Raw genomic sequence first — 14,189 nt, forward strand, 5'->3', positions numbered from 1 at the left:
GTTCCAAGATTTCTCTACATTTCTATAAAATGATGATTACTGGTATAACGGAAAAATTGCGAATCACCGAAAGGGACGCCGATCTTCTTGCATAAATTTGCAACTCACTGTGCGGCATGCATTTAAGAGAATAGCGTCGTCTAGTAGAACACGCGCAAACTTTCCGACACCTTCTGCTTTGCATTTTACATACGAGCGGGGACGCCGTTAATTTCGAGTACGTCAAACTCGAACGCTCGGTACACATACAAGGACCAGAGTGAAGCTGCCCCGATTATTCAGTTCTGTATAATGGCGCGATGGGCGATGCGATATTCAACATAGACGTCCTCTCGATGAAAGGCGACCTGCTCTCTATCGATCTCGCGAACTCCCGAGCGACGAGGCATGGCCGCACAATCGCTTGACGGATCCATTGTCGCACCGAGTCCACTGTCTTGGCCCTCAGTTTCAGTGTCCTTAACCTACGGAGTGGAATCATCGTCCTTCCGTCCCTTTCACTTCTTCGCGATCCTTTACTTGTTCACTCTATTCTCGCCACCTTCAGAGAATGGCTCTTCAATTCGACAAAGTTGTATTCGACTATCATAGATCTGGATAGCTTAAAACAATGCATTCATCAATTTTCCGGTGTCAGCTAGATAATACAGCGTTGCACTATAAATAGCGAACAATTTTTCAATAATTAAAAAAATGAATTTATATATAGAACTCGATAATTTAAAAAAATAACAATTTAAAAAAATAAAAATAAGAATGCAAATTCGAGGATTGTCTAATTTCATATACAAAGTAATTATGATACACAACAGAAATAAAATAACATATAAAATGGAAAATAAATATATTTACATATATTCTATTTTCTCTTATTAAATTATAAATAGTAAATATAAAACAATAATTTTCATTCATGTATTCATTAAACTTCAATTACAAATATTTAATTTTTATTTTTCAAATTTGTAATAAATAAATACTTCGACTACATGCATATATTTCTCGTTAGAGATATTTCAAATAATTAATTTTATTTCTCTCGTTGTACTAAAAGTAAAATATTTGAATATATACTTTGAATATATATAAGTATAATATATATTTTATTTGAACAAAACCACACAATTTAAACAATTATTTTGGATAGCTGCGTTCCATAAAATGTACCATTGTTACAAGTTCGAAAAGGAAGTTGTAATTCCATTTCGCATTTATTCTAAACGTTAGTCAAACTAGAAATTAACATGAAACGGAAGATCCTGTCGCGAAACAGTGCAACAGCTAGCTGCTGTTCGCTCCACGGATATAATTCGCACTAACTGCACTAAACACAATCAACTCGAGACAATAATACATCGGGCTTACAGCTATTCGCGATCATGTCTGTGATCATCTGTCGGAGGGCTCGAGCAGGATAGTCCGAGAAACACAGAGGTGCCTTTGAGACCGTAACGTCGGAAGTGCAAGAAATGTCTATCTCAATGCAAAGGAGAACAAATACAATGTCTAGCCACCGTTTTCTATAAGAGGTAAGACAACCGTAGACAAAGCTTACAAGGCACATTATGCTAAGATCCGGCGGTTTGCATAAAGCACCGACGATAGCATTCTCCTTGCCACATGCTGAGGATGAGACGCAGAGATAAATCGCTGACCAGAAAGCAGAAATCAGAATTATATAATGTAAAGATAAGAAAAGATAAAGATGAAGAAGAATGATAAGGCACAAAAACACAAAAGCTAGTAGATAACAACAAAAATACTATGAATTTTATTTGATATTAATAAATAAATTTTATGAGGAGAATTGAAAATATCCTACTTTCTCGCAGAAATTTTTGCAAACCATGACATCGTCATTTTTATAACATATAATTTATCTAATACATAATATTGCACATATATACAAGCATTACCAAAATCGTCGTCTCCTTATTAATGGAAATGCATATAATTTCGACTGATTGGGTCTTGAATGCGTATAAGTTCTCCGTGTGCCTTAATTAATACGTTCCCCTCAGACTCGCAAACGCACGCATATATCACCGAATGCACGTTAATGAAATAGCGGTTAGCGGCTGTTGAAGTAGAGCGAACATGCCTGCGGAATCAGCCTCGATTCTCTGTGAACTCGTAGTCACATTTGCACACATGATGTGCACATCTTACCTCCTTCTGTCAGAGAATTATTACCTACATTTACACAACTAACGCTACAAATTGCGCAGTTGCGCATATTTATTAACACAATGTCTGCTTGATAACAAGAAAAAAAAACTTTTTTGATGATGGAAGAGATATTACGTATAATAATCGTTAATATAATTATGAGTTATTCAATATGCTTCTATCAATTTTTGTCCAATTATCATGCCCTAATAAATAACGAGTACAAAATGAAAAAAAGAACGAATTAGAATTGACATGTTAATTCGTGAAATATGTATGTATCACGAGTTTCTCGATTATTGTGTCAGATTTGATCTTAATCTTGATGCTGCGCCATTGGAATGAGAATGTACCTTCTTTTTCATTTTACCGCTCTTTATCAAGCAAATGATTGCAAACGGCATTTTAATAACAATTCTAAATTTGAAGGCATTTTTCGCAAAAATTATGTAATGTAATGGCCGGAATACGGGAAGTGGTCAGCACAATCGACAAAAATGATTCACTTCAATTTTGCATATTATAAATAATAATTTTTTTTTTTTTTTTTTTTTTGATGGATTATTCGATTCGAGCAGATTCCCACGCAAGTCGATAACCGAAGTGGAAACAACCTCTCTGTCCATGTATTTAATCGAACCCGCGTACAACGTATAATAATCCCGCGAGTATTGACCGTCGTTATTTCGTCCATCGCCGCGAAGGAGATTCATCGACACGATGGAAATAACAAACGCGCTGTTTTCAATGGATTAAAAACGAAGGTGGGCGATTTCGCGCTAATAAATTGTTGGCACTTTCTATAGAGATCTTTTGTCGGCGCTCGTACGCGGAACAGTTCTAATACGTTTTTAATGGAGCCACATTACCCGTCCAGAATGAATAATGAAACTCGAATTTAATTTGCGCCACCTTGAGATTCATCTCAATCTAGAGTGAACGAGGCTCGATCGCACCGGTGACAAAATGAAGCGGGCTGAAGGTTAAATGATTAATGAGTGATCTAGAAATTTTTTTATATATCTATGTCACGTTCTAAAACTTTGCATATTCTGATGACTCTTGCTATTTTCAATACAAAACTGAGTCAGTGTAATATTGTAGCTAATCCGAGTTTTTTATCTCGGAAATTATTTTTTAAATTGAAATCAATTTTAACGATAGATTCTAGCATTAAAAAATTTTAAGTTTTATCATCGAGAAAAAGAAACATATAATATTATCACTAAAAGAACATTTTACTTTTTTACATCCGTAGCAAAAGTTTAACATGAAATATGAATCAATTATCTTACTTAGCGGATATTGCGTGCTATATGCAACATCTACGGATTCTATTTTGATCGATAAGCTATTATATTACACGCATTAGGTAGCGATTCGATGATTACAGAAACGCAAGAGACAGTCACGGCAGTCTTCATCGAGCTTGTTTAAAACGAGTGGTGTTACGTAATAAATCGAATCTTTTTTTTTTTTTTATAAAATGTCGTGTACTGTTAATCGATCCGACGGATATTACGTGTCCACTTTGAAGCGTGCCGTTTTAAAGCGTCGGCGTTGCCGCTTGCTCGTAAATTGAATTCCGAAGTCATTCTACTGCATCGACCATCAGTGAACATTTTTGCAGGAGGATAATATAGAAATAACTTTTGCGAGAAAAAAAAACGACCAGAAACTTTGTTGCACCCGATAAATACCCTTGGTGTTAGAGATGTTGTTTAAAATTTTAGTGCTTAAAATAAAATATTAAAAAAAATTTTAGTGCCTAAGATGTTTAAAATCAAATTGCAGTTGAAAAAGTACATCGATATCGATATACCAATGCAACGATATACGTTATTCTTAAGTTTACGTTCGCGGTATCGTGGGATTTTAATCCAACTATATTCCGGCTTAATCTAGCCACATTCCATTTCTACAGATAAAATCGCGTAACACTCCTTACAAACGTGAGTCTGAATGGGGAGTTTCATATCGATATTCGATTTTCTCATCTAGCGTATTTTTCTCTTTACGCCCATGCTTTATAAAACAAAGAAAAAGGAATGACAAAACGCGAATTCGTGATTTTGGCGCTTCCGTTATGCGATAGATCGCGAATGGCTGTTCAATGGTAAAAGACTTACGTCGATTGATCATATAAAAGCGATCTTCTCTTGCAATCTTTGGTTTATAATTTGTCTCGGGTTAAAACAATCGATGGCATAAGAAAAAATGTTAATCGTAAAATTTACATCTGAATATTACCGTATTATTAAACGAATTTTTATCCGTTTATGAAATCCAGATGGAATAACCCAGAGTCGAGGGTTTCACGAAAGAATATGAGAACTGAGTTTAATATTTGACAGTTTTATCGAACGAACAATAATCTCGCAAGACTACTTATCTTCAGACGAAGATGAGAATTAAATCGATTCTCTAAATTACTAAAAGACTCCTTTCCTGCGGAGTCTACCAAGCACGAATGAATATTTAAACGGTGAAAAAGCAGCCCAAGCATCAAAGACTTTCTTATTATTGAAAAGTTCGCGATAGAAGATAGCTTATTACTTTCAATGCATTCGGGCTTCCCGATAAGTCTCGTTATTTTGATACCCTTGCAAACTTCTATTATCTTGCTCTCTCTTTTTCCTTTTCTCTTTCAAGAGATATTTTATCATTAAAAATAGTTATCTGTAGAGATCAGTTATAATAAGCATCGATAAGTACACGTGTGATAAATTGTATAATATATGCATTATGCCAAATATGAAAAATATATTAAATTTTGCTATCCAAAATTTTTATATATAAGAATTTTAGATTTTCGAAAAAAACTTTCTTACATGACTTGCAAAATTTACATACAAAAATCCGAATAATAATTAAAACTTTTATTTTCTTGTTTTATCGGTTCGAGAATTAAAATAGTCGTTAAAACTTTCAAAAAATTGGAAGCGATTGAAAATTATAAAGTTGCGGTAAATGATTAATTTCTTCAACATCTTTGATAAAGAAGAGTCGCGCGCGTGCAATATCAATTTCTCTATCGTTTTTTCTTTATCATTAGAAGAAAGTCTATTATTAAAATTAAAGGAAAAAGAATATTGGAATATTATTACGTTTGACGGTTTATTTCAATTTCTTACTGTTCAGATCTTTTCTAAATAAAGATACGCTTATAATATGTTTGTCAATCTTCAGCTTCTGCAGAAGAAAGAGAATGAAATCTTGTCTCTTTGAGAAAATTGCATTATGCGAGTTAATTTGCAATTTGATACAAACTCGTCCATGAACTAAAAAGGAATCCGTGGTGTCTTTTAAATATAAAGGATGATATATAGACTTTCAATATCGATGTTCTCTCTACTCTTGCATTTCAATTTATCTTGGAAAGGTATTTTTGACATCCGTCTCCTTGAGTTGCATGAAATAAATTCGAGAAGTCGAGATCCTTTTCTCAGTTTCGCTAACTGTTCTTGGCTTTGAAATCCGACGAAATTATAGCGAGAAAAGAAGTATTAAATATCTCGTATCTATTTTCTTTTTCTCGTTCTCTATTTTCTATTCTCGCGTGAACAAACGAGACTGCAATTGAACGAACTCACAAAGAACGTACTGTCGCTCGTTATACACATGTCATTAATCCTTTTTTTACATAAACGAGTTTTCTTACAAAAAATTATTAAAATTTTTTATAAAAAAATAATAGTAAATTGTCTTTTCTATAGAATATTCTATCAGATTTATTAATTTTAATACAACTTAAAAAGTTTTTGTTTTGCTCATAAACAAATAAATAAAACAAGCAAATAAATTTGCATGTATTAACCTAACAAGTACAAACGGCCGTCTAACGACGTAATGAATATCGTGCGTTTTTATCGCACACCATTTCTCAAAGCTTGCTTAAAAAATAAAAAAATGCCACAACGGCCTACTTAGAATCTACCCAGCTAGGCAATTTATTTTCATTTCTCCTAACGATTCTCTCAACCCGTCTCCCTTTCCGCGCTCCACTTTCTATACAGAACGAATAATTTCAAGTCCCTTCCGAGAACCTGCGATTCACTCTGTCCGATCGATAGCATTAATGTTATGGTTCTGAGGAATTTTGTAACGCGATTACGAGAGAGCTGGAAAACGCACGTAATGATTTCCATATCTTGAGCGATTCAGTGTTAGAAATAGCACTGATTCGATAAAATCAAGTTAGAACTATTAGAATTATGCATATAGATTCTCCGATTTATACGAGGATTTCTTGTTGAAAGAAACGATATAGACAGCTGTTGCAATTCATGTTCGAAAACGCTCCCACCTTTTTCTCTTGCGCGTCAAATTTAGAGAAACCCTGGTGGTAAAGTTTTCAATAAATATTTTATCGAATTTTGTTTAGCGATTTTAAATTTTACTATATATAAAACTTTATAACATAAAAAATTGAAATTATATATTATATATTATGCCTCGAAATATCTCTAAAAATTATACAGATCTACAGATGTCAATCTGCTTATACATAATTTATTAATTTATCATATTTGATAAATTTTATAATTATTTATTACATTATTTAAAAATTACGTTATTGCATTTTAAATATAATTAATAATATTAATCTTTTGATATTTTGCATAATCTTAATTCACATGTTTATAGAATCTGTTAAATTAAGTGATATATCAAAGTTCTAAACATACATTTATTAACGAGAGATCAGATATACATATAAGATTATTAAATATCTCATTTAATTTCCAAGCATATAGATATTATAATCTAATTATCTCATTTAACTTGTAGTACTGATATTTTAAGTTAATTATAGTTTAATCTTAATCAAGAATCTTAAATTATAAAGGAAGATAACGTTCCTTAGAATTTTTAGGCTAATAAAAACACAGCATAAAATATGCTGTGCTAGCAAATCTTTTTCTCTGTACATTTCTTTTCTCTCACTTTTTGCTCTTTTCTCTTGTCCTTTCCACGAGATTTATGATTGCCGTAGCTCGATTGTACTAACTACTTGTAATACGTAAATTTCAACGCATACGATTTAGAGGGACTTAATTTCAACGGCGTAATAACGAGACACAAAATGATAGAAGGAGATGAGAGGGATAAGAGATAGAGAGAATAAAGTTTGATATTGTGTAGATACTGTTACCACTGTATAATATATCTCTAACTGCGTTACGCAAAATACAATGCACGCATTAGAGACGAGACATATCGTTTCCACGACGTGTCTTTCATAAAATTTGCATTATTTTGATAGTTACATAATGATAATCTGCATCGCTTATTTATTTCGTTGTGCAATGGCATGAACATTTGGCAGATAAATAATTGTTTACCTGATATTTTCATGAGTGCAATCGATGAAAAATAAATACGCCGATAAAGTTCGACTAAACACTTTTGCGAGTTAAATTCTTCGATCTCTCCTTCAGAGACAGACTTCGCGACGTCTTTGTCGCGTAATCAAATTACCTGAATCTAATTAATAGTTCATCGATACTACCTACGACGGTAGGTCGAAGCGACTTGACTTGTTCACCCACGGTACATCCACGATCGTAGTTAACCACGTAGTCAACGTTATGTACGTAGGGACCGCGCGTTGTTTGTCACCGGCAATTCGGAGCATGCCTGATTGAACGTAACACGGCGCATACAACGCATCCGCGGCGTTGTACGGTTGTCTTACGAGATATTAAACTCCGAATCCGGCCGTCCCGTGTCACGTAATGCGAAACCGGCCCGTGTGCGTGCCGTGCAACGGGAACAACGAAAATTGTTGTACAACAACGCGTTGGCAAGAGAAGCCGATATATCGGATGCAACGCGTCCCGCGAGGCAACCCCATATTCGCTCGCGTATGAAATCTGTTTGCCGGCTTTATCGCGCGCGTAGCTTTATGGCACGTCCATTTAAAAAAAAAAAATAAAAGAATAATACTCGTTGTTCTGCGACGGCTCTTATTGCCAATCACTTGCGGCGGCATTTTTTTAAATTGCGTATAATACCTGGTGATTTTTTCATCGGTATATGCAACTGTTTTCCAATCTCTTTTTTAAACAGAAAGATAAAAGAGTTCGTTATCTTTGTAAGCTTTTTTTTTTCTAATCCTGCTCTTTCATTTATATATACGCTTATTGTATTATCTCACCCATATGATATTATAAAGACTAGATTCTCTTTGAGAGAGGAAAGTTATATTACTCACCCTCGACGATTTGCGTTTGTTGGCGCTCTCGACACACGGGAAGCCACCACACTGAAATACATATATATAAATATATTATATAATGGTCTTATCTGTCTCTAACAATCTTATTTAATAATAATTCAAGGACACGGAATATTTCAGAGAAAAATCGTTTTAATATAGAGATTTCTGCGTCAAGTATTAATCATAGTTAGTACCCTTGAAAAACATTTTTATGCGGGAAGTAGATGGAAAACATAGATTGTTTTTATGGCATAATAAACAGTAGATAGCATATAGTATAAACTGTATTCGAGGTTTGTACGATAGCGGTCTTCAGAGAATGTACAGTAAACGCGTTGCCACGAATGTGTCTTATCAGAAAGGTGTTTTAGCTTATACAGCTATATTATAAAATATGTCTGTATATGTCGAGAGAATTTAACGATCGATATAAGAATACATAATTTGAAATTTATATACCGCAATTATATTAGTTCTCGTCTCACCAGCGTAATTGCACATGCTCAGGTAATACATGACATTTGCATAACATTTTTTTATGTTCTAAAATGCTTAATGTTATGAGAAAGATTTATTGTATAAATCAAAAAGATAGTTATATTTGGGAACAAATGGTTATTCTTTTAAAATAAATGCGTATTTGACTTGAAACAATTTTGTTAAATATCTAATTATTTTCCTTTTTACATAACATTTGTTAATATAATAAAGTCTGCATTTTTAAATGTGGGCATTATTAGATAGCACGTGATGATTTTTATGTTATACGTGTTTGCTTATTGTTAGAGATTATATAAATATTAATCTTTCGATTAATAGAAATTTTATAAAATCAAAAATCGAAATATAAATAAATTGAATTATATCAATGTCATCATATGTGAAAAATTAAGAAGAATAATTCCAACATTTCACGGATAAAATATTATTATCGAGCAAAATTTGAAAAAAATAAATAAAAAAAGAACGCATTATTATAATTATATGGCAGAGAAATGTTCAAAATATTGTTTCATATAAAATGATTTCATCAAACTCGTCGACATAGCAATAATTTGGTATGCTTTCGTGTGTAGCTCGTGTCTATTTATTACAGCGTATGGTTTAACGATGGAAGAAAACCGCTCGGCTTTTCTGTCCGCTTGTTACGCGTGCGGACGAAACAAGCGTCATTCCGAAACGCGAGAAGTTCACCACGAGCAACCATAGCCGCCATATACAAATACCACAAATGCGGTTTATTGTTTTATCGTGACGGACACGTAAAAATATGTTGAGCGCTCGTGCGCCATTTCTATGCGTACGACGTGCACGCGACGAGTTTAATGCGCGGATAACCGAGTGGAATGGTTTTGCCATGCGGAAATATCACTGACCAGCGAGACGAAAATTTTTTTCCGCATTGGAATGTTTTTAACCCTTTAAACTCTTCAAATGTGAACAATTTTTTTATTAATATATTCGATAAACATCTTCTTATCATTTCATCTTTGTCTTATTAATATCGTATATACAAGCAATCTACTAAAAAAAATAATTTTTTTTTCACCTAAATTGCAGAATGTAATTTCAAAAAATAGAATATGATTCTACTTTCTTTCAGCTTCTTTTACAAACCCATTGAAAACGAACTTTAGCAAATTCATATGAAATTTACATTAGCATTTTGCATATATTTTGTCCGCTGAAATGCAATGTCCCTGTCAAAAATGTGAAATTCAAAACGATGTCTGGAACGTGAACGAGTTACGAGAGAAGGATGCAAAAGAAAGACGCTCGGTTTTGTCGATGATTTGCCGAGCGGTCGCAATGGAAGAATAGAATTGCTTTCCGCTTCTGGTGGAATTCCTACCATATTCCTCGGACATGCTACTTCCGATTATATATATATATATATATATACTGCTTTTTCTAGTTCTGTCAAATAATTTAAAAATAACTGTGCTGTTATGTGTGTGTGAATATATATCTTTTAATTATTTCAATCTAAAAAGAAAGAAAGGAAGGGAATATCTAATATATTACAAATAATAAATAAAATCAGTAACGTTAACCACTTCGTAAAACGCATAAAATGTTGTAGTGAAAAGTATACTAGAAAAAATATACATATAAATTTCGGAAAACATTTAGAAGTTGATTTTTATAAACGAGAAAGTAAAATCTTTTTACGGTTCTTCAATTTATAAAAAAATTTACAAGAGATTAGAAATTTAATTTATTTACAGTATTAATTTATATTCAATTTTCGTGCAGAATGTAATAAACATAATAATTTCTAATAGATGACAATTTGATCTTTCACTGTTGCCGTCCCAGCTTCTTTTCACGAAAGATTCACGGTCGACAGGAGGGAGAACAGCACTTTATTCCTTCGCTCGGTCCACGCTTTGCGATGATTAAGTCTTCCCCGGAGTTTTATCCTCGAAGGGCGGAAAAAAGTTCCACGGGGAAGACTTGAACTCCCTCTTTCCGTCTAGAATGGTTTTATCTTCGATCACGCTTCGTGCTGCGTTGCGGTCTCGTTTGCGCAAAGTCGAGCGAGATAATCGATACGTCTTCGTCCGCTCTCGCCACCTAAAAGCCGCCGAGATGCTATTTCTCGTCGTTCCCTTTGCCCTTCGCCGTACGATCTTTTATTATTATGCGCGTTCAAGGCTAAAGAGCGATTCATATACACACACATATACTGTATCATTTTTTTTCTCATCACTAATATAAGTAACAATATATAAGCATGATAGAGAAAACGCGCAAAAGTAAAAAGAAACTCAATTCATCAAAGAAACTCAATTTTAAAAAAGTATGAAATCTATTTCTTTTTTTAAATAGAATATTCAAATTTAGTAATCATGATATAAATAAGAATAACTTAATTATAGATATATTGTTAAATATATAAATAAAACAAATATAAGCATATCCGCTCTCTCTATTTTAGAAAATATGGATATATAAAAATGTAAATATAAATAATGTAAAAAAGCACTCTTTATAAAATATAAATAAAATATAAATAAAATTATTTTCGCTATTTTAGAGAGTCTTCTTATAAAAAGAATGTGCAACCGCAATCTGGCACAAACATAGAAATATTGGATTTTTTTTAAAATGCACTTAATATGCGAAACGTTCTCGTTTGCGCAATATTAACGACCGACCGTAAATACCGAATTGTGTAGCCGAGATTATGACGTATGTTCATGGCAATTTCTCGAATCGATTTCCGATCAACTACTTCGATGGACATTCAATCACTAGCACTTCCGTCAACAAAATTAGACATTGACATTGTGTTTTAAGTTTCGAGGAAAAAAAAATGCCGTTACCGATTCGTTTTTGAGGGAACGGGAATATCGATCGGTTTGGACAGTTCTCGCATAATAATGTTTTGAATAATAATATAAATTTGACAAGGCAAATTCGTCTCCGTAAACTGTTTACACAAATTGTAACTAATTTAGAACGCAATCGATTAACACGAACGGCATCACTGTGCAATGTTTATCAGCGATTGACACAAACTTCGCTGGCTGTAAATCATCGAAAGGCCTGTGTCAACGGGAATTTTCATTTTTGGTCGTTGATAGGAATGGCCGACCGTCATCTCGCTCAACAGAAATTAATTCAGTTTTATAACCGCTCCTCTTACATTTACGCCTCTACCCCCCCACAGCTGGCGTATGTCCGAACCACCCGTTTAAATGAACGCTTGCTACGTTATCCAGGACGAAGCAACCGCGACTTACGCATGCTATAAAAAAAAACGAAAATACATTTTAATTAAAACAAAAAATTATACAGAAATTCAATTTCACACGGGTTTATTACAGTAGGATTCACAACTCTGAAAATTTCATTATTATTATATATAAATCTGTTCATTATAATGGAGATAATATTCTGTTATTTTTAATATACACACACATAAAAGCGATAAATCTACTTGTTCCGCTTGTATAGAGATGGCAAATTTTTTCACAATAATTGATTAAATGTAAATATCCATTCGGATTTCTGTTAATCTCGGAGTTAAATTCAACAGCGCGGGCGCAATTTAATTATGTCATCGATCGTCTACCATTACGTTCTCAGGATATATAAAAGATATAGCTGCAGTAAATGTTTTCACTAACAATATTAACAGCAACTAAATCGAAGAAACTAATACGTAATAATCATAAGTAAAGATGATATTGAGCCTAATTATGAAGAAAAAATGACGATACAAATAGACTCTACGAGTATAAAATGTGTCTTGATTTTAATTCGATACAATTTTTATTTTTACTTATTATCATGAGTAAAACGATATTCATATAAATACTACGTTATATTTAGACTATGCATTTGGCTTATTTTTGTTAAGTCTTATAAAAACAGAATCTTAATAATTAATACTACATTTGTAAAAAGTCACTGCGCATATATGCACAGAAAGATATGCATATTTTCCCTTATTGAATCAAAATAATTCCATATATTTTTCACGTATTGGAACTTGCAAAGTATTCACTTTATATTACTTTTACATTTCCGTGCACATAAATGGAAATTATAAATAACGTAATAATAAAATTAATAAATGTATAAAACTGCTTATGTACACAACTGGCCATTAAAATTGCAACATTATATTACATTACATTACATTTATATAGCAATGTATGTGTGTATAACGACGACCACCGGCAGATAACTGGATACAATCATATTATAAAAATTAATTAAACGTGGATCGTTACAGAAGCACAAACTTTTGCACTGGGCAATTCTATACGTCCTCGATTTTCGCGATGAGATTGTGTACGACGTTTATCCGTATATATGTACTTGTTCGTTACATCATCTAGACACTAGTATTCGTTGTTTCCGAGGATGTACGGGCGAAATTTATCTCGGCATGCGAAATTTTCGTTTAGCCGCCTTCATTAACGAGTTTCTCGATTAATTATCACGGCGCGTTTCAGGTCTCTCATACATTTGACCAAATATCATTGCGGATGAAAATCATTTCTAGCTTGCCGAAAGGAATATAATCGTTGATAAGTTTGAAATCGGTATTGATTTAAGAGGATATCTAAAGTTTATTAATTTTATTAATTTTCATTTAAATTTAATAACTATACACAATAAATTAAAATATTTTCAATTTCAATAATTTTTTTACTCTCTACATATCTTGTATTCAATATAAAAACTAAACGCTTAGTTTAGCAGCTATTCTGTTGCATCATGATTATTTATTATGATATACTAATATACTTAATGAGATATTCACACTATATGCCCGTTTTATTCAGGAATCGTGTTTGTGATTCGACTGGATATCATATCTCATTAGTTACCAATTCGCGCATTCATAAATCGCAGCAGTCAACATACTAAACGCTGTATAGTCATTTACGTCACTCAACGCATGATTACATGCGAAGAAATACGGTCGGGCAAAAAAAAGCCTCATCTGCGTCAAGCGAGCATATAATTAATGAAACCCGATATTTTCTATTGCTTAGACAACCGTCTTTCGATTCACGCTGCGGCTTCGAGAATGTTAGATCGGAAAACAGAAAGAAAAAAAGATAAGTGTGATTAATAGCGCAGAGAGAAATAATGTTGGTGTTATAACAAGTTTTTCCTTCGACATTGATTGATAGCCACGAGTTAATGATCATTCTAATCAAGTATTTTTTTCTCTTTAATGAAATAATAAAAACTTATTTGGATATTAAATAAAATGTTAAATATCAAATTTTATTCATATACAATATATATACTACATTACTTTTTTTTAAAT

At 32.9% G+C, this 14,189-nt stretch overlaps 1 protein-coding gene across 1 annotated transcript in view; it reads right to left on the reverse strand.

Annotated features, from left to right (window-relative positions):
• LOC115234837 (neurexin-3b) overlaps positions 1 to 14,189 on the reverse strand; it is a 216,918-nt gene that overhangs the window by 193,895 nt on the left and 8,834 nt on the right. The window contains exon 2 of the mRNA XM_029806185.1: positions 8,387 to 8,437. Within this exon, the coding sequence (XP_029662045.1) occupies positions 8,387 to 8,437 (51 nt within the window). The remainder of the gene's footprint in view (positions 1 to 8,386; positions 8,438 to 14,189) is intronic.

The sequence above is a fragment of the Formica exsecta genome, unplaced genomic scaffold, assembly GCF_003651465.1.
Source record: "Formica exsecta isolate Colony F162 unplaced genomic scaffold, ASM365146v1 scaffold21, whole genome shotgun sequence".
Lineage (NCBI taxonomy): Eukaryota > Metazoa > Arthropoda > Insecta > Hymenoptera > Formicidae > Formica > Formica exsecta.